Source organism: Danio rerio, chromosome 9 (genome assembly GCF_049306965.1).
Source record: "Danio rerio strain Tuebingen ecotype United States chromosome 9, GRCz12tu, whole genome shotgun sequence".
NCBI classification, from domain to species: Eukaryota; Metazoa; Chordata; class Actinopteri; order Cypriniformes; family Danionidae; genus Danio; species Danio rerio.
Window position 1 is genome coordinate 140001 of NC_133184.1, and position 21907 is coordinate 161907.

A 21907-nucleotide genomic window follows, 5' to 3' on the forward strand; every position below is an offset into this window, starting at 1 on the left:
CCTCTTATCTCCTTTATATAATGTTGGTGTGTTAGTTTAAATACATTATAGTTTTAGTTTATATGCAGTATATTTAATAGGATTTGTTTAAAGTCTCCATTATAGTGCTTTAGTTATGCGTGGCTCATAGTATAATTTTAATTTGCATTGTTTTTGGGGGACAAATTTAACATCTGTCCAGGGATAACGGATAGAAAAACATCCTTCTGGCTCATTCTGCTGCCCTGACAGATAAATGAATACAATAAAATAAAAAATAAAAATAATTTAAATTAAATTCAATTAAATTGAAAATAAGAAAAAAGTTGAATAAATAAAAAATGTAAAAATAAATAAATAAATAAAATTTAAAAAGTAAAATAAAAAATAATAAAACAAAATAAGATTCAAAAAACTTATTAAATTAAATAAAAAAGTAAAATAAAAAATAATAAAACAAAATAAGATGAAAAATTATCAAATTAAATAAGAAAGTAAAAATAAAAAATAATAAAACAAAATAAGATTTAAAAATTCATGAAATAAAATAAGTAAAATAAAAAAGTAAAACAAAATAAGATTAAAAATATTATAAAATTAAATAAAAAAGTAAAATTAAAATAATAAAATAAAACGAAAATGAAAATAAAAAATAATAAAACAAAGTAAGATTTAAAAATTATAAAATTAAATAAAAAAAGTAAATAAAAAAATAAAACAAAAAGTAAAAAAAAAATGCTAAGATAAAACAAAAATCTAAATCAAATCAAATCTAAACAGAAAGCATTTATGAATCACAGAACTGTTGATTAACAGATGTTTTGGTTCAATCACATTGGTTTGTTATGTCATTTAATGTAAAGATTTCTTTAGAAACAACAAATAACAGCAACATCTGAACACCAACACTTCAGCTCATAATGTGTGCTGTTTTCTTCAGGCACAGCTGAAGTATGGATGTGGTGGTCACCGTCTCCATAATCGTGGCTGTGGTGGTCGTCTGCCTCGCCTTCTTCTGCTGCATCTATAAGATGTTCAGGTCTAGACCCGGGTGTAAGTCCTGTTCTGTCCTACACAAACAACAACATCCAGCACCTGCAAACATACAGAGGAATGTCTCAACAGCGGCGCTAATGCTGTTCTGACATCAGATGTTAAAGAGGATTTGACAGAGTAATGACACAATGACAAATGCAGAACACATGAATATTCATGACATGATTATAACGCCTCATGACAATCATGCTTATAACAAGTGCGGTTGTCATAGTAATGTCACATTGTCATGACAAAGACCAAATCAGGCTGTGATGTATTTGCTCAAGTTGTCATAACAGACTATGTGATCTGGGCATGTAAATCTTAATAACACTTGTTATAAGCATGCATTAAGTCTCATCGAGGTGAAACTATCAAACAGCTCTGCAGATGTGTAGAACAGCAGCACACACTCATGCTTCTTCAGTATCATTGAGGATGAATGAGGGACGCTGCTGTATTATTCACAGGCTCTGAACTGAACTGAACTGAACTGAACTGAACTGAACTGCAGCTGTTGTTGTTTCTGCAGAGACGGCCAGAAGCGAGTGATGATCTGCTGCGGTTCACACAACACCATCAGCATCAGCATCAGCATCAGCATCAGCATCATGCAGATTAATAAAGCTTCTCCTCTGGATAATCATCAGTGCTCTGTGTAATCTCTCGCCTCAGTGTCTGCTCAGCGCCAGCTTCATTCATTGACTGCTCTCTGGTGCTTTAATCTGGTGTGTTGTGTTTGTGTTTGAGGCTGAACATTCAACAAAAGTTCTTTCCAAACGCATGACGTGGCCAGAGTTGGTCGTTTTTGCAAAACAAACCCGAAATATGAGTTGAGGAAATAAAATAAAAAATCATCAGAAATAAGAGATGAGCCAGAGAAAAGCCTCAATCGCTGAGTAGCAATACTAAATGTGTAAACGCTGTTTAATGAATGCTTCTGTGCTGTTATTAGTATTAAAGCCTTTCTCTAAGCTCAGTTTATCTTCAAGAGGTCTTTTATCCTTTATCTTAATCTCAAAACACTGGAATTCTGATTTAGTTAATCTGTTAAACGGCATCACGTCTCCTGGCTCGTCATCCAACACTGTTAAAGGAACTTTATGATATTGAAAACAGTCCAACTCAGGCTCATTCTGATTATGCACCCCTGTACACATTTCTGGAGAGCGCCCAAACTGATCCAGGAGCTGCGCTGTTTTCACAGGTTTAGTGTTGGTGAATCCACCAGAGGGCGCTGTGTACACTGAAAAAAGTGTTGAAGGCAGAACTGTAGCAAACTATTGATTTGTGTTGAATTTAAACAAATGAAGTTTAATAATGTTCATCTTAATTTGTCAGTTTAAATTCAGCCCAAATAAATTGTTTAAAACCACTTAACATAAAAAATGAGTAATTCAATTTCATCTTTGAATAACTTTTTTCAGTGTACGCTATTCAGATCTCAAATTTCTCTCACGAGTGCCCTTTACGCCTGCTGTTCTCACATAAATCCACCAGAGGCCAACTGACCAATCGACTGACCCGCCCACCCGCTTCCCTAAACCCAACCAATAGTGTTTTCAAAAGCAATCCAGTAAAGGAAACGCTCTCGCCTACTTGGCTATTTAATTTTTTTGTCTTCTGTTGTTGTCTTATCTGCTTTCTGGAACCGCACTCAAACCCCGTCTTCGTGGTCAACTCCTCTCTGCGTCTCAAGTCCACCAGCATACATGTCGAGCCACTGGACAAACTGGTAGCAGCTGAAAGCCGTCCATATGAAGGTAAGCGGTCAGCTGGTAGCACAAAAAGCAACAGCATCATACTAGCCTGTAGTGTTTGATTTAAAGAGGAAATGCAGCTATACACACCTCGGCTACATAACTCACGCTTCAGAATGAGCCTATAGAAAGAGTCACATTTCAGAAGCAAATAAAGCCAGATTTATAACTTAGAGATCTGACAGTCCAGCTACAGCACAGGACGATCTGTAAACATCTGGCTAACTCAGCCATGCAGAACACTGAAACTGACCCCTGGGGTTTAGGGACTGAAAACACATCAGGGTATTTAATTTCATTTGAATTCAGATTTAAAAGGGACTAAGCTGAAAACAAAATGAATGAATGAATGAATAAATTAATGAATTAATGAATGAATGAATGAATGAATAAATTAATAAATGAATGAATGAATAAATGAATAAATGAATAAATGAATAAATGAATAAATGAATGAATAAAAGAATGAATAAATGAATGAATGAATGAATAAATGAATGAATAAATGAATGAATGAATAAATGAATGAATAAATAAATGAATAAATGAATGAATAAATAAATGCATGATGAATAAATAAATGAATGAATAAATGAATGAATGAATAAATGAATGAATAAACAAATAAATGAATGAATAAATGAATGAATGATCGAATGAATGAATAAATGAATGAATGAATAAATGAATGAACGAATGAATGAACGAATGAATGAATAAATGAATGAATAAATGAATGAATAAATAAATGAATAAATGAATGAATAAATAAATGAATAAATGAATGAATAAATGAATGAATGAATAAATAAATGAATGAATAAATGAATGAATGAATGAATGAATGAATAAATGAATGAATTAATGAATGAATGAATGAATGAATGAATGAATGAATAAATTAATGAATAAATGAATAAATGAATGAATGAATAAATAAATGAATGAATAAATGAATGAACGAACGAATGAATGAATAAATGAATGAATGAATAAATAAATGAATGAATAAAGAATGAATGAATAGATGAATGAATGAATAAATAAATAAATGAATGAATAAAATAATGAACGAATGAATGAACGAATGAATGAATAAATGAATGAATAAATGAACGAATAAATGAATGAATGAATAAATGAATGAATGAACGAATGAATGAATAAATGAATGAATAAATGAATGAATGAATAAATGAATGAATAAATGAATGAATAAATAAATGAATGAATTACTGAGTTAATAAATGAATAAATAAATGAAAAAATGAATAAATAAATGAATGAATAAAGAATGAATGAATAGATGAATGAATGAATAAATAAATGAATGAATAAATGAATGAATGAATAAATGAATGAATGAACAAATAAATGAATGAATAAATGAATGAATAAATGAATGAATGAAAAAATGAATGAATAAATTAATGAATAAATAAATGAATTAATGAGTTAATAAATGAATAAATAAATGAATAAAGAATGAATGAATAGATGAATGAATGAATAAATGAATGAATGAATAAATGAATGAATAAATGAATGAATGAATAAATAAATGAATGAATAAATGAATGAATGAATGAATAAATGAATGAATGAATGAATGAATGAATAAATGAATGAATGAATAAATTAATGAATGAATGAATAAATGAATGAATGAATGAATGAATAAATGAATGAATAAATGAATGAATGAATGAATAAATGAATGAATGAATGAATGAATGAATGAATGAATGAATGAATTCAGATTTAGAGCAGACAGTAAGATTTGACGTCACACGCTCTGTTTACATTAGGTTGAACTTTATTGTCATTGTGCACAGTACAGTACAGAGCCGACCAAACACAGAAGCATCTGATCCTCCAGTCAAAACCTCCTGATGTTGGAGAATTAAAGTTCAGTGCGTGTAAACAGACCAGTGATGATGGCTCAGGGATCACTCTGTGCTCAACCTCTCTTATTCTGTCTACAATCGCAAACTCAAACCCTATTATTACCAGCACAACCTAAATACAGCTCACTCCAGCACAGTGTGAGTGTGAGTGTGTGTGTGTGTGTATGTGTGTGTGTGTGTGTGTGTGTGTGTGTGTGTGTGAAGTCATTCCTAAGCATATTTACATGAGCAGCAGCACGCTTCACGAGTCTCTCAGTGTCTGCATGCTGTCTGCACACGGTTTCAGCAGGTCAGTCTGGCCAGTAGCTGTGCACTGACCACACGGCATTATCACACATACAGTCTATACAGCAGAGTTAACAGAAAACACTTCCCCTGAGCTGAAGAGAGCGACACAGTGACTAGAACAGCTTCATATTTACACTGTACATAACACACACTGAACTAAACTAAAGCATGAACTCAAAACATGAGCGTACTCAGACATTCTGTCCTGTTTCTATCTTGAAGATCTCAAAACTCTTAAGTCAAGAACAATTTTCAAGACAAGCACAGAGCATAGTGTTGTTTCAGCAATAATCTGATTCAAACTGGAGAGAGTTTCTCCTGAAAACAAGCAGAATAACCTGACACTGAGCTCAGCAGAATAATGTTATCACACTGAAAAACTAGAGTATTCTGCTGAGCTCAGGGTCAGGTTATTCTGCTTGTTTTCAGGAGAAACTCTCTCCAGTTTGACTCAGATTATTGCTAAAACAACACCATTCTGCCTTGTCTCCTTCTTAATAGAAATATGTGTAGATATTTGAACTAGAAACAGGACAAACTCTTAGTAATAACAGCACGTTTCTGCTGTGTGATGATGTTTGTTGGCCAACTCGTCTTGAAGTTCCTGTTCCGGCTGAAATCTCCTCTCTTGTCTACAGTCTGGCCAGTGAGTTTCCCGTGACGGATGTGGATGGCTGATCAGAGGTGTACTCCCTAACAGCTTGACTATGGGATCAATTTTGAGTGTTCGATTTACGTAGGGTGCGTGTTATGTGGAACTCGGGGAAAACCCACACGAGGAGAATGAGCAAACTCCACACAGAAACATTGCCTGGTGTAGTGGAGACTTTAACCAGAGACATTCCTGCTGTGAGGCAACAGTGCTAACCACTGGACCACTGTGCCACCCATCTGGAAGGGAGGAGGAGTAGGGGTGGGTAGGGGGGATTCTTCAAGACGAAGACATTGAGATGAGGAACTCTGGGTATTTATAGTGGGTTTGGAATCATCTGATTGGATAATCGATTATGAGCTGATGCTGGACCGGCTGAGACAGCCTGATCTCACGAGAAAACCTAAGTATTTTATGCATTTCTAGTTTAGTAGATAATTCGTACGAATTCGTACAAGTTCAGTCGTATGAATTGTACGATTTTAAAAATGAGGCGTGGCACCTGACCCCACCCCCAACCGTCACTGGGGGATGAGCAAATCGTACTAAAATGTACGAATTAGACTGTACGAATTCATACGAATTAGCCACTAAATGAAAAAGTAATGAATTGCGGTGAGATTGTGTTGCTGAGAGCAGTCATAAGCACGTGATCCTCTCCAAATGAGTTTATAAAATAACTTGACTAACTGTAGAGCGTTCCCCAACACTGGAGCTGCTGCAGACGTGATGACATGACAGACCTGATCCTGTGGCTGCTCAAAGATTCCCAAGACTGAACCCAGTGACACACAAACACACGGGGCATCTTTGGTGCTTAATTCCTATCATGCTTTTCTCTTCACGGCATTCAGATATTTACAAAATGTGTGCAAAACGCGAGCAGAAGATAAGAGAGAGCTCCGCAGACGAGGACGCAACGGGTTTATGAGGACAGCGGAGCGTTGTGCAGGACACGGCTCACTCCTTCTGGGAGAAAGTGTTCAGGCGGAGCAGAGCCCATACGGTGGACCATCGCTGAAACACACACACACACACACATGCAAACACACACACACACACAGAAGTGCAAACATTACATTTATTAAGTAGCAAACGCTGTCATTAATGTGTGTTCTTATACTGGTGAACTGCTAAACAGTAATATAACAGAGAATAACAGTCATTTATTTATTTGAGGAGAGATGAAGTCGACGTCACTAACAGCTTCTCATTCCTGCATATACACTGCCTGACAGAGGTCCTGTGGTGGATCAGCTGTGAGAGCAGCAGATAGTATCTGGTCTTCTAGTTGATGATGTGTGAAAGTGTCAGAAGGTGGATTTCTCTGCTGGATCATCTGCTGATCTGCATCCCAAATACTGCAGAAGACCTACTGGAACCAGCATGGCCAAGACTCTCACAGTAATCAATCAAGTTTGGTGAAGGAGACATCATGGTTTGGGGTCATTGAGTATGGGGGCGTGCGAGAGATCTGCAACATCAACAGCCTGAGGTATCAAGACATCTGTGCTGCCCATTACATTACAAACCACAGGAGAGGGACAATTCTCCAGCAGGATAGCGCTCCTGCTCATACTTTAGCCTCCACATCAAAGCTCCTGAAGGTCAAGCTGCTCCAGGATTGGCCAGCCCAGTCACCAGACATCAACATTATTGAGCTGATGAAGGAGGAGGTGTTGAAGATGAACACAGAGACTCTTGATGAACTCTGGGATCCTGCTGAAGCTTTCTTCTTCATTCCAGATGACTTTATTAATCAGTGATGTGAGTCATGTCAGAGATGTGTGGATGCAGTCATCCAAGCTCATGATGGAGTCAGACACAATCTTCATTCTGTCTCCACTGCAGCAGGACTTTATATTCTATACTGGACATTATTTCTGTTCAGTGATGAGACTTTAGTCTGAGCAGAGTCAGTCTAGAGTCTAGAGGCCTTCGCCTTTCATATGAGACACTTCTGACACCAGATCAGCAACTATTTGCTGTTGTTAAAACCTGGATATGCCACAAGACTTTAGTCAGGTAGTGTATAAGGATTCTGGGTAAATGCTTGAACTCACCCAACTCTCTCTGAGCTGGAAAGTGTTTTCCCGGATCATTCTGCAGTCGAATCTCCTTAATGGAGAAGATGGAGGTGGCTGGTGTGACAAAAACCAAGAGACAGCATCACAGTCTGCTAATATAAACACAAGCTTCAAATGCAGGACTTATAATGAATGCATTTAAAAAGAGCCGTCAGGGGGGCGGCGTGGGGGCTCAGTGGTTATCAGTGGCTTCACAGCAAGAAGGTCGCTGGTTCGAGCCTCAGCTGGGTCAGTTGGTGTTTCTGTGTGGAGTTTGCATGTTCTCCCTTCGTTGGCGTGGGTTCCGCTTTACCCCCACAGTCCAAACACATGCACTATAGGGGAATTGATCAACTACATTGGCCGTAGTGTGTGTGTGTGTGTGTGTTTGTGTGTTTGTGAATGAGGGTTTTGGCTGGAAGGGCATCCACTGCTTAAAACTGGAATAAAGCTGGAATAGTTGGCGGTTCATTCCACTGTGGTGACCCCTGATTAATAAGGGACTAAGCTTTAGGAAACTGAATGAATGATATTCAGCATGAAGCACTTACTGTCGGGCAGCTGGTGCACTTTGTCTCCCAGATCTCTGAAATAGACGTGTCGGAGAGCTGCTTCTGCTGAAACACGCCGTCTGGCATCAAACTACACAAAGACACACACACACACACACACACACACACACACACACACACACACACACACACACACAGATCTGATGTCAGTCTGCTTCAGTATTATCATGTGTGCATTTACAAACAGGAGCTCACTGCAAACACTGCAGCATTACACTGAGAATCACAACACATGATGTTGCTCATTTCAACTCTCATCCATTCCCAGTTTGATTCCAGTATTTTAAAGAAGCAGTGATCCCCCTCTGCTTGGTCTAGTCTGATCATGTGACTGCTCAAATTAAGTCAGCTGTCCCCCTGTTTGTTTGGCGTTGATAATGAATGGCCAAACGTCTTCACTCGGTCTGTCTGCTGTCTTACTGCTGATGTTTGAGAGTGTGCAGACTTTCAGATATTAAACACCTTTAGGGCTTTTATTCAGCTATTGAACCGTCCTGAAGGCACAGTGAGCTCTTGGTTGTTGTTAGAAGTCATAAGCATGCATAAAATGATGCATCATGTGATGATTATAAAGCTGTATTGGCAGTCTTATGAACACCTCTTCAGGTAAAGTGTCAGACACATTTCTGAGCGTCAGTCCTTTTCAAAAGCAGATGGAGATGTACTTTACCTGCAGCAGCTGGCAGAGGAGATCGTGACCGTCATTAGTGATCCTGGAGAACACAAGGACACTTCAGAACCACACACACACACACACACACTTATAAACCCCTATAAACATCTCTACATCTAGTCCACGACTAACACCACATCCCAGGCTTCTTGTCGAAAATTATTCGCCCTCCTTTGAACTTTTTTTCAAATATTTCTCAAACAATTAAAGAAATTTTCAGTGTTTCCTCTAATATTTGTTCTTCTGGAGAGAGTCTGATTAGTTTTATTTGGGCTAGAATAACAGCAGTGTTTAATAGTGTTAAAGTCATGTTAAGCTCAATATTATTCACCCCTTCAGCAATATTAGTGTTGGATTGTCTCCAGAACAAACCACTGTTATACAATGACTTGCCTAATTACCCTAACTTTACCCTGATTACCCTAGTGAAGCCTTTACATGTCACTTTCAGCTGTACACACACACACACACACCTGGGCGCGTGGGTGACCAGCGGCTCGCCGTCATACTGAGGGAATCTGTAGGAGAGGAAGTTTTCATTGCTGTAAGCTTCTGGCCAAGAGTCCTCAGTAGGAGACCCTGAAGATGACGACACGAGAAGTTCTGTTTACAACACACACCAACTATTACTCAGCGGCAGCTGATGATGCCCAGAGTCTGAGCCAGAGGTCTGCAGTTCAGTTGTTTGGGCCTGTATTTATCACACTTCTGAGAATTACTCATGACCTGTGCTGGGGTCAGTAACGTTATAATAATAATGACATGGCTTTTGTCAGTAATGAGAAATAAGTCATGCACTACTTAAAAAAAATGAAGCAATAATACTAGAATATATAAGCAATAATACACGAGTTACTTTTCAAAAACTGTAATGAGAGTTTTGCTTTGATTAAATCTGAATAAATCAACTCTGTTCATTAGTCCCAGCACAGGTCTGATCTCAGCCCTGCACACCGCTCCCTCTGCTTCATCACTGAGTTCACATCATTACACTGATCTGTTCTCATAATGCAAGTACATGGCTGAGCCAATGGCTGAGCGCATCATTGAGCATGCAGCCCACCAGAACTCGTACCCAAGATCCGAAATATGAGATGAAGCTCGTCCTCCACGGTGGAGCCGGGGAACAGCGGACGTCCAGTGATCATCTCATAGAATATACAGCCTACACCCCTGTGCACACACACGCACACACACACACAGAGAGAGAGAGAGAGAGAGAGAGAGAGAGAGAGTCTTATTAACCCCTTCACTGTCGCTCCCTCATTTTGCACATTAACACAGGAAATGACACGTTCAATGATTTTAATGATGGTCAATTTGGTGCACAGACCCTGCGCTCATTTTAAAGACTTGTAGCCGAAGTGAAAAATGCTCAAAAAGTTTAATTAATAAAACAAGTTCTGTTCTTTTTTAAGTTGCTAAAAAAATAAAACAATAAATGTATATTTTAATAAATTACATGAAATACGCAACTAACAGAGCCTGTTTTAGCTCACATTTGGCATAAAATTAAAGCTGTAACATCTGAACAAATTATATTCCATATGTGAAGCAGATTTCCCCAAGATGAGCTGTCAGTCAGTTTGGCTGCAGTACCACACATGACCACCAGGTGACCATACGGTGTCCACTGGTGAGCATATGAGCGCGCCTCTGCTTCTGTGCATGTTTAGAGGAAGACGAACCATCATTTCTTATATACTTTTGACAATATTTGTAAAATAAGCATCAAATTCTAAAGTAGTATGAGAGATTTGGTTTGATTTAATATGAATTTACCCTTTAAAAAACATCTAAATATGCTCCTATGTGGATTTGTGTAGTAATGGTTTAGGATTCTAATGAGTTTCCTTGTCACAAATGAATCAATAACTGTTGCTCAGTGATATCTATCAAAAATCAGTCCATATATATGGAAAACTAAGAATATAGGAGTCTTTCAGATGATGTATAGTTTGTCATGATTGCTTAATGTGTAGACAGTAATATTATTGTGTAAATATGATGGTCCCACAGGTTGGCAGGGGGAGAATATTTGGATTTTTCTCTCTTAGTCTTCCTAAAAAATCCAACTGTGGCATAACATGTATTCAGAAGTCTCAGACATTTCCAGTGATATATAGTTTGTCGTGATTAGATTATGATTTAATCCCAATAGACTGAACATAAGCGTCCCGCTATTGGGTGTGATTAAAGTATAAACTGAAGTGCAGAGTGAGCAAGAGGTGAAGGAGCAGATGTTCATAACCAGCTAATATTAATCTAAGCAAAACAAACCGACACTACATATAAAAGCAGAAACTAATGGCTGAATCTCTGAGCAATATCCACAAGATAAAGGTAAACATCTCAGCAGCTCTGACAGAGACGTGAGGGCTTAAAAGACTGAAAGCAGCAGAATATGGAGAGCAGGTGCCCACAATGTAGAGCTCGTGATCATATCTCTGTTATATTCTGGTAATATGGGTAGTTTAAAACAGATGGCTGGATTATGCCTGGTTTCAATTGGTTTCAATTACAATTGGACCGAATATATCCATGTGGATGTGTCTCTCACCAGATGTCGATGGGGGTGGAGTACTCTGTGGACCCCAGCAGCACATCCGGAGGTCTGTACCACAGCGTCACCACCTCATTAGAGAACGTCTTTGTGGGGACCGACTTGGCTCGGGCGAGACCTGCACAATCAGTGTGTTTACATGAACACCAACACTCTGACTTGAACAACTTTAACACAATACACTGATGAAGAGTCCACCATGAGAACAGAGAGCTTTGATGACCGGAATCAGACTAAAGTCCTGATGGAACTAAACACAAATGAAGGAAGACGTGGAGTAATCCTGTGAATCCTGTGTGCATTACTGAAGAGCAGTTCAGACATGGAGACACCGCAGTCAAACTATTCTACTTCTAATTCTACAAATGTAACTGCAGTTAATGTTAATGTTAATGTCATAACCGCTAATGTTTTACGCAAATTTAACTGCAGTTAAAACGCCCCAAATCCCATGCGATGGTGCCATGACGAACACAAGCAGTTGTGTGAAACACCAGAGGAAACAAGCATCAAATGCTGAGGCAATGACGGTAATGGATGTGTGAATGTGCTGTAACATGTAAAACGAGATCATGAAAGGAACATTATTAAAGCAGCTCATGTAAACACCTTTCATCATAGGATTGTCTTATTCAGAGTATGACAAATATGAGAAGACTGATGTCCATGTAACCGTGCTGCAGCCACTCACATGACTTTAAATGTGATCAGTTTAGTCCATTCCACAGCATATACCTGACGTCTGTTCGATGAACACATGCGTATGTTCTGTGTGTTTGCTGAACGCTTACCGAAGTCAGCCAGTTTGAGCTCGCCCTTATCGTTGATGAGCAGGTTCTGAGGTTTCAGGTCTCTGTGCAAAACCTTCTGACTGTGGCAATAAGCCAGACCACGCAACAACTGGAAGAGGAAAATCTACAGAAGATGGAGAGAGAGAGAGAGAGAGAGAGAGAGAGAGAGAGAGAGAGAGAGAGAGAGTACAATACTGAATGACGGAGAGAAAGAGGACAGAACTGAATGAAGGATTGCAAGAGCCTGACATTGTACAGTGGCACCTGAGGGCGGGAATTAATGCTGATTATTATTCATATGTGACATCATTTAAATAGATTATTCAACAGTATACACTACAGCTGCCTGCTTTTCCACTATCGTTCTGAGAACACTTGTGTATGGTTATGGTTGTTTCTCCACTGAGGACTCCGGGAGGGAACTTTACCTACAGCTGCATGCGCTGCTGAAAGACTGTTTTTTCTGCTGTGCATCGAATAAAGACACGCTCAACATTATTGATGTTCACAATCCTGAAGCTACATACTATATCCATGAAACACGAACTCGCAGACTCTTTGAACAACGAGGAAGTAACTGCACTTCAGTCAAGCCAGACGTCTTGTTTTGTAATGTAATGCCGGTGCTATGCCACTTTAAGGACGGTTACGGCGTGTTGTGATGTCGGCCGTCACGGGAGAAAGTCGAATCTTTCATTGCTTTATTGGGGTTGTGTTTGAAAGCTTTAGTGGCACTGTAGCTGCCGAGGTTCTGTTGTATGAGTTAAATTATATATGCACCAATAAACAGGTCAAATTAATGAATAAATCAAACAAATATGGATTCTTTTCGGTATTGTTTTTACAAAAAATAAAATAAAATAGATAAAATGTTTTGTAAAACAAAATAAGCAATTTTCACAATTGTTTTTATGATTCAGTTAAATATTTGGACATTTATGGGGGCATGTAACATGTTTCTGTGTTTTTTTCCTTAGTTTTTTTTCTTTTTTTGTTCTCAGTGATCTTTAACACATGCTGGGTAGCTACACTAAATATTTTCTGAAATATCAAGCAGGATTTTGTCTAAAGCTTTATTTATGAAGACAATAAAATATAGAAAGTAACAAAAATAAAATAATAAAAATGCAAAGACAAAAAGAGCAGAATTTTGCTAAATTAAAAATAAATATATATTTTTTTATTTGACTTGATGCATTTGTTATTTAATGTTTGAATACTGAAATACAGGCATCGGAAGGGGGCGGATGGTGCTGGATTTGTGTGTACCTTGGAATAAAATCCAGCATGCGCCCCAGTCCACTCCTATATCAAACACTGTTCTTACCCAGAGTTTGTGTCTCGTTTCTAGTCTAAATATCTAAAAATCTTAAATCGACAAGCATTTTCTAGACAAATATAAAATATAGTGCTGTTTTCAGCAATAATGAGTCAAAATGAAGTAAAACAAGCAGAATAATCTGACACTGGAGGAAGCAGAATGATCTTATTTTCTCATTTAAATGTTCACTAATGTTTTATGCAATATTCCAGTGATGTGCATAAATTTAATGATGCACACACAGCTGCTGATACGGCAGTTATATTGAATGTCATGTTGATAACGGCTCTGTCTCTGTGTTCGTGATTTTATAAGTGTGTGTAGTGCCTTCTAGAGGCAGAACCGCCTCATTACCTCCACATCCTCCTCTATAAATATCTAGTGTTGTCAATATTCAGCTATTTTCTTCGTTAGACACAATATTAGAATCATGATCTATTGCAAAGCTAATGTGACAAAACAAGCACAAAACACAGCCAGCTTCAAACCAGGAGATGTGTGAGTCAAACTAGACAATCAAAGGATTAAATCTCACCTTTACATTGTAAATGCTCATGATGCTGCCGCAGTTGTCCAGATACTGCTTGAGATCTCTGTCCTGAAACAGACACACGGCAGAAATCCATCAGATAGAGGTGGACAGAATCAGAGTGCAGTGAATAACACACACACACACACACACACACACACCAGGTACTCGAAGACGAGCGTAAGGCACTTCTCTGTGTGGATGATGTCGTGGAGCGTGACGATGTTGGCATGTTTCAAGTTCTTCAGGAGAGACACTGACGGAGACAAAACATCAGCAGCATTAATCAACATCAGACGAAGCATCATTCTGTGTGTGTGTGTGTGTGTGTGTGTGTGTGTGTGTTTAACACTCATCTCACACTGAAAAACACACCTCTCTTACTCTCCATAAAGGTGTTCTGCTGCTTGTAAACTCTTTTTGGGGACAATTAAACTTTATGTTTGATCCACTTTAGTTTGTAAAAATGATTCAGGGAACTTCATTAATTTGAGTAGGGACAGGATGGAGGAATTGTGTGGAACTCTGCTTTTTTGCACAATGTGCTTAGTGTTTTGGTCTTGTTTAGTAAAGTAATTGAACATTCTTAAATCAAGAAGGAACCTTGCTTTGTTATGTTGTGTATATTGTCTTGTTTTCAGAATGATTAAGCCATTATGAAGTCAGTTTTTTCCCCAGAGATGGGCTGGAAGGGCATCCGCTGCATAAAACATGTGCTGTATAAGTTGGCGGTTCATTCCGCTGTGGCAACCTCGGATTATTAAAGGCACTAAGCTAAGAAGGAAATGAATGAAGTCAGATTTTAGTTAAATATAATAACCTGCCAATGTGAAGGAAAATACCCCTGAGATTATTCTGCTCGTTTAAAGTAGAAACTGACTTCATTTTGACTTATTATTGCTAAAAACAAGACGATACACAATAAACACAATGCTTCTTGATTGAAGTGTTTGTAGATGTTTGCACTGGAAACAAAACTGTGAGTAAGAACAGCAGTGTTAGCAGATCAGCAATGTACAGTCTGAGCCATTACAATAATGATGATGATCTGATAGAGGACCAGAGCAGAACATTCCCAAAATTACAATTATTTCAGCTATTAACCACACAGTCAATTTAAATACTGATAACTATATAATATAAAATAAATAAACAGCATTACAGATAGACGACCCAGAACTGTTGAGAAATCAATCATAAAGTCTGTGAGAGCTCAAACACACACACACACACACACACACACACACACACACACACACACACATGCAGTGTTGTTCAGAGCAGCGCTTCCGCTGAGTGTCTGCTAGAGCTCTACCTTCCCTGATGGCGGTGCAGGGTGCGCCTTCTTCATACTCCAGCCGGATCTCCTTCAGAGCCACCAGGTTATCTGTTAGCTTACTGCGACCCTTATACACTGTTGCGTATGTGCCCTACACACACACACACACACACACACACACATTATATACAGTAGACAAAGCATTCAGAATCCAAACACTCTGGATGTGAACAGAAACACAGCTGTGAAGGGTTTGTTTAGCTGTCCAACACTTCACACTGAAGGATAAACACTGTAAGTGATGCTGGGTTATTAGTCTGTATTACACCCAGAACTGGGCTGAAATAACCCAGCAGATTTAGGAGAGTAGAAAAACAACATCACTGTCTCCAGACTTTCAGCTGTTTTGTGCAATACTCATAACTGCAGCCTTCACACACACACACACACACGTATACGCATGCACGCACACACACACACACACACACACACACGCACTGATGCTCAGTGGCATTACTGGTGGTTTTCATGTGTTGTAATATGAGTCTGACATCATCAGTATGACCAAAGCAAAGATGCCAGCACAGCCAGATGTGAGCGTGTCCGGGTCTCACCTCTCCCAGTTTGTCCAGTTTGATGTACGTCTCCAGCTTCCCAAAGCCGATCTCTGACTGAAATCAAGACAAACGGCAGTCATTGTCAGATTATTCTGCTCGTTTTAGCTGTGAACTCTCCTCATTTGCACTCAGTATTTCTACATGTCTAGAAAATGCTTCCTGATTTGTGGTTATTGGACTAGAAACAAGACAGAAACTGTAAGCGAGCAGCCTCCTCCACAGCTCCCGCTCTCTGCATTTGGGCCTCACAGTGTTAGTAGATCAGGCGTCACCAGACCTGTTCCTGGAGGTTCTGTGTCCTGCAGGTTTTAACCCTAACATTACTCAAACACACCTGAACAGCTGATCAAGCTCTTACCAGGTGTACTTGAAACACCCAGGCAGGTGTGTTGAGGCAATTTGGAGCTAAACCCTGCAGGACACCGGACCTCCAGGACTGAGGCAGGTGACCGCTGTGGTAGAGGGTCGGGGTCAGTTAAAGATGACAGCATTTCTCTCAGTCCGTCATCCTGAGTCTGGTGTATGTCTGATAGATCTCCATGAAGGAAGCCTCACCAGTGATGTTCTCCGTAGTCTCCGGCTTAAAGGTTTGTCAAACGGAGGGCTGTTTGAGGCGAACTTCTTCAGGTAGCCTTCAGGCAGACGGATATCTGCTGGCAGTGACAGACGCTTGTTGATGTCCTGAAGAGGGAAAGGCAGAGATGAACGCAGCACGGTGCAGCTCATAACACAGAGATGCTTGATTCATACAGCGCTTTCCAGAGCTCGAGGACACTTCACCATCTACACAGAACTATTGTAGAGAAAGAGGCGATCACACACTGCACAAACATGCGCTTATACTCTGAGTTTCTCTCTGATAATCTAGAACGTCTTAAATTAAGAAGCATTTTCTAGACCAGCACAGAATATAGTGTTTTCAGCAATAATGACTCAAAATCAAGAGAGTTTTCCTGAAACACGCAGAATAAAACAACATCACTCCCTCAGTGGCAGATTATTCTGCTTGTTTAAATGGGAATCTCTCTTCATTTGACTCATTAATAATTATGTTTTTGCTTTGAAATGACACTATTTTATATATTCTGCTTGTTTTCAGGAGAAACTCTCTTCATTTTTACTCATGATTGCTGAACACAACACTATGTTCTGTGCTGCTCTAGAAAATGCTGACTGATTTAAGAGTTTTGAGATATTTGGACTAGAAACAGACTCAAACCATAAGCAAGTGAAGCCAGTTTCTGCAGTGTAAACGAGTCTTCCAAAGGGGCACCAGAGAATAACAGCTCAATGTTAGATCATTCACAACTGGATTTACACAATTATTTACACAACCATAACTCATAACTCATCTGATATGCATTTAAACATACAGCTGGAGTCAGAATTATTAGCCCCCATTATTTTTTCCCCAATTTCTGTTTATCAGAGAGCAGATTTCTGCACATAACAGTGTTAATAACTCATCTCTAATAGCTGATGTGTTTCCTCTTCTCCATGATGACAGCACATAATATTAGACTAGATATTCTTCAAGACACTAGTGTTCAGCTTACAGTGACATATAAAGGCTTCACTAGGGTAATCAGGGTAAAGTTAGGGTAATTAGGCAAGTCATTGTATAACAGTGGTTTGTTCTGGAGACAATCCAACACTAATATTGCTGAAGGGGTGAATAATATTGAGCTTAACATGACTTTAACACTATTAAACACTGCTGTTATTCTAGCCCAAATAAAACTAATAAGGCTTTCTCCAGAAGAACAAATATTATCAGACACACTGTGAACATTTCCTCAATCTGTTCAACATCATTTGGGGAATATTGGAGAAAGAAACTTCACAGGGGGGTGAATAATTATGATTGCAACTGTACATACATGTAAGTATATGTGTATTACTTTCTATAAATGTATACATTTCTTGTAAATTTATCCTGAATTTATTATGTTTGTGTTTAAGATGTGTGTTTCTTACGTATGTATGTAGTTTCTGTCAGGTATTTGTCTTGATTGCAGTGCTATTTGTGGGATGGGGTGGACTTTGGCACCGCTGGGTGGTGTGGGGGGGTGTTTTCTGGGTGCGCAGGGGGCTTGAGGAGTGGATCTTGTTTTGTTTATTGGTAAGATCATGTAAACATGCTGTGACCACTCACATGTACAATCAATAAACATTTAATCACATAAAATACACACACATATATATATATATATATTCAGCAATAATGAGTTAAACTGAAGTGAGCAGAATAATCGTGTTTTTGCTTTGAAATGACACTATTTTATATATTCTGCTTGTTTTCAGGAGAAACTCTCTTCATTTTGACTCATGATTGCTGAACACAACACTATATTCTGTGCTGGTCTGGAAAATGCTGACTGATTTAAGAATATTTGAAGTAAAAACAAGACAAAAACTGTAAGATACGCATGTTTCCCAGTGAAAAGAGTCTTCCACATGATGATCAGGTAATAACCGCTCGATGTAGAAGATTTAGACTGTTCAGAACTGGCTTTTACACAATCACCTACATAATACTCATCTGGTATGTGTCTGTGTGCGTCTCTGTGAGTACAACAGTGTGATTTACCTCATTGGAGATGCGCTGATGTAGGTTACGCATGCGCACTCGTACAGGACTCTGAACTTCATCAGAGGATGTTCCTGAAGCCTGATCACTTTCCCCATCTGACCCCATTTTACCATGGGTGACCTCTGTACACACACACACACACACACACACACACACACACACACACACACACACACACAGTTATATTTGTACTGTTATACTTATTGTAGATTGAGTAATTAAGTAGTCATTAAGTAAGAACAGCAGTGCAGTCAACAAAGAGTGCTAAAGAGACCATCAAAACCACTTGCAGACCACTGATCCATATTTAAAAGACACCTATTATGCAGAAATCACCTTTATAATCCAGCAGTGTGTGAGTATCTCCAGCAGTCTCTAATAATCAACATTAATTAATCAGACTTGATGCAGAAACACTGTGATTGACATTCTCCCTTTGTATGTGTCATCAGAGGGGGAAAGCCCCGCCCACTAGTGTCCATCTCTCCATCTCATTAGCATGTCCAGCAGCCCTGAGTGAGAAGCAGCCGTCTGTCCATTAGCCATTAGAGTGTTTGAGCTGCTGAAGAGGATGTCAGCATAGACTAAGAGGATTATAGATGTGGAGTTCTAGATGAAGGAGCCACATAGACTGACAGAAGCATCAAGCACACACACACACTGAAGCACACACACACCTGACCAGCACTCACAACACACACACTGCTGTTTATATCTGGCGCTATATGCTGATGCACAGGCGTCTGTAGCTCCGCCCTCTTCTGAAAAGAGCACAATCTCATTTGCATTTAAAGCGACAGTCACCAAAACACCACGATTAGGATCAAAGTGACTGAAAGGGGCCGTTTCAGAGAGCTGGAGAACATTATCAGCTCAAACACACACACACACGAGAAACAAAGCAGACACATTTACAGCGTGTAGAAAGGAGCAGAAAACATCATATATAAAAAAAAGTTTGTGTTTTTTTAAACTGCCTTTATCCACTGTGTTAAAACTTGCTGGATAAGTTGGCGGTTCATTCCACTGTGGCGACCCCGGATTAATAAAGGGACTAAACTGACAAGAAATTGAATGAATGAATGAATGAATGAATGAATGAATGTGTGTGTTTTCTCACCATCTCCTTCCTCCAGTCCTGTGTGTTCGGGCAGATCGCACAGACTCTCGTCCAGACGCCGCACGCTCTGCAAGCTCATGGACAGACGCTTCTTAATGATCTTCATGCGGTCCATCAAAACTCTCCTCTGGCCAACACCTGAAGATGCTGTGGGGGTCAGGACACACACACACACACACACACACACACACACACAGTTTAATACAGAATGCAGCATTGTAGATGTTCTCAGTATTTCCTCTAATATCTGCTCTTCTGGAGAAAGCCTTATTTGGGCTAGAATAACAGCAGTGTTTAATAGTGTTAAAGTCATGTTAAGCTCAATATTATTCACCCCTTCAGCAATATTAGTGTTGGATTGTCTCCAGAATAATCCACTGTTATACAATGACTTGCCTAATTACCCTAACTTTACCCTAATTACCCTAGTGAAGCCTTTACATGTCACTGTAAGCTGAACACTAGTGTCCTGAAGAATATCTAGTCTAATATTATGTGCATAAACTAATAAAACTAATAACCCATTCCAGGTTTTTATGAGCAGTAAAAACCTTTTGTGACTATATAGAGCCGGCTGTGGAATGGACATGATGCTGTTGAAGACTGCTGATTTTATAGCATATTTGATCTATAAGTGAACACTACATCATTAAACATGTAATCACACCAGTTAAACTTACATTACAACTGTTGGATAAACTAAAATAGGCCATATGAAATGCACTAAGAGAATAAAAATAATATTAATGACTCATATAAATCATATTAAACAGCAGTGTGATGCACAGCAGACATTAATGCAGATCAGCTTGTGTAGTCATTAATGAACGTCTATGAGCTCTGCCATATCTGAATGTCTGTGACAATGTGACAGTCAGTGTTTGTTGTTGTGATCTGGGCCTTCAATGACATCTGCGGTCTCCAAGCAGTGTGTGTGTACTTGTTTTTATATTCCAATGGGGACTTACACCTGAACAAACACAGACTCGTGGGAACCATAATTAAGGTCCTGAAGGATAAACGCGCATAAATCAGAATGAAGGATTTTAAAGATATAAATCTGCATGTGAGGGTTGAGTTTAGGGGCGAATCTACAGTAGAAACAGCACTACAGCAAGATAAGAGTCCCCACCAGAATACAGAAACAAATCTGTGTGTGAGTGTGTTTAAGTACTTATTTGTATATCCCCGCGGGGACTTAAGCATGAACGCCTAATATTGAGTGTCCACGGGTTAAACATGCTCATAAATCAGGCAGAATGGAGTGTTGTGAGGATGTAGGAGGTCAGAGTGTTCGCTGTGAGGGTTGAGGAGTGAATATGCAGTCTGTACAGTAGAGACAGCACTACAGATATAGCGTCCCCAGCGGGATACAGGAACAAGTCTGTGTGTGTGTGTGTGTGTCCTCACTAACACACATGCGTCATGTCAGCCGGACAGATGCTGTAATCACCGACACGCGTTAATGACGGTGCTGGAGTTCCCGGTGACCGGCCCACTGGAGCCTCGGTGTCCGCGGAGGGAGCAGCAGAAGCGGGTACTGTACCTGAGGTGGAGCGCGGGTCCCGCTGGAGCCTCTGCCGGCCTCAAGGACACCTGGAGCCGCCGAGAGCTGGAGGAGCTGAAGCCGCAGCGCCGGTTGCCGGGAGAACGGACATTTCTCCTGTTCGGGACTCCGGGAGATCACGTGATGCGCCGAACATCCCGTATCGGAATCACGGCAGCGCACGCGCGACCCCCCAGCCGTACAGCATTACAGGAGGAGGAGGAGGAACACGCAGGACTCTTACTGCTTATGGACCAATGAACACATCTAATTATCAATTCCTTAATAATGTGTTTATTTTTAAAGTTAAAAATCATCAGTGCTTTTACTGCACATAACACATTGAGGATGGATGTGTGTATATTTTAATTCATTTATTTTTTTTCCCCAATTTCTGTTTATCAGAGAGCAGATTTCTCCAACACATCTCTGCACATAACAGTGTTCATAACTCATCTCTAATAGCTGATGTGTTTCCTCTTCATCATGATGACAGCACATAATATTAGACTAGATATTCTTCAAGACACTAGTGTTCAGCTTACAGTGACATGTAAAGGCTTCACTAGGGTAATTAGGGTAAAGTTAGGGTAATTAGGCAAGTCATTGTATA

General features: G+C 39.3%; 1 protein-coding gene and 1 long non-coding RNA gene across 2 annotated transcripts in view; one reads left to right on the top strand and one right to left on the bottom strand.

The window, feature by feature from the left end:
• The window catches only part of LOC141376037 (uncharacterized), a 1908-nt gene extending 248 nt beyond the window's left edge, over positions 1-1660 (top strand). Inside the window, exons 2-3 of the long non-coding RNA XR_012385068.1 lie at positions 920-1032; positions 1550-1660. This is a non-coding gene — a long non-coding RNA (uncharacterized lncRNA). The remainder of the gene's footprint in view (positions 1-919; positions 1033-1549) is intronic.
• A 2915-nt stretch (positions 1661-4575) lies between these two features.
• Positions 4576-21425, bottom strand: LOC100536316 (cyclin-dependent kinase 16). Its single transcript, XM_021478799.3, has 16 exons — positions 21295-21425; positions 19749-19895; positions 18626-18750; positions 16591-16716; positions 16033-16089; positions 15455-15569; positions 14301-14395; positions 14146-14208; positions 12290-12413; positions 11496-11616; positions 10011-10108; positions 9409-9514; positions 8933-8975; positions 8242-8332; positions 7688-7765; positions 4576-6641 (listed from the first exon to the last, which is right to left on the bottom strand). The coding sequence occupies exons 2-16, from the start codon at positions 19861-19863 to the stop codon at positions 6550-6552; spliced, it is 1449 nt and encodes a 482-aa protein (XP_021334474.1). The 5' UTR covers positions 19864-19895; positions 21295-21425; the 3' UTR covers positions 4576-6549.
• Positions 21426-21907: the final 482 nt, after the last annotated feature.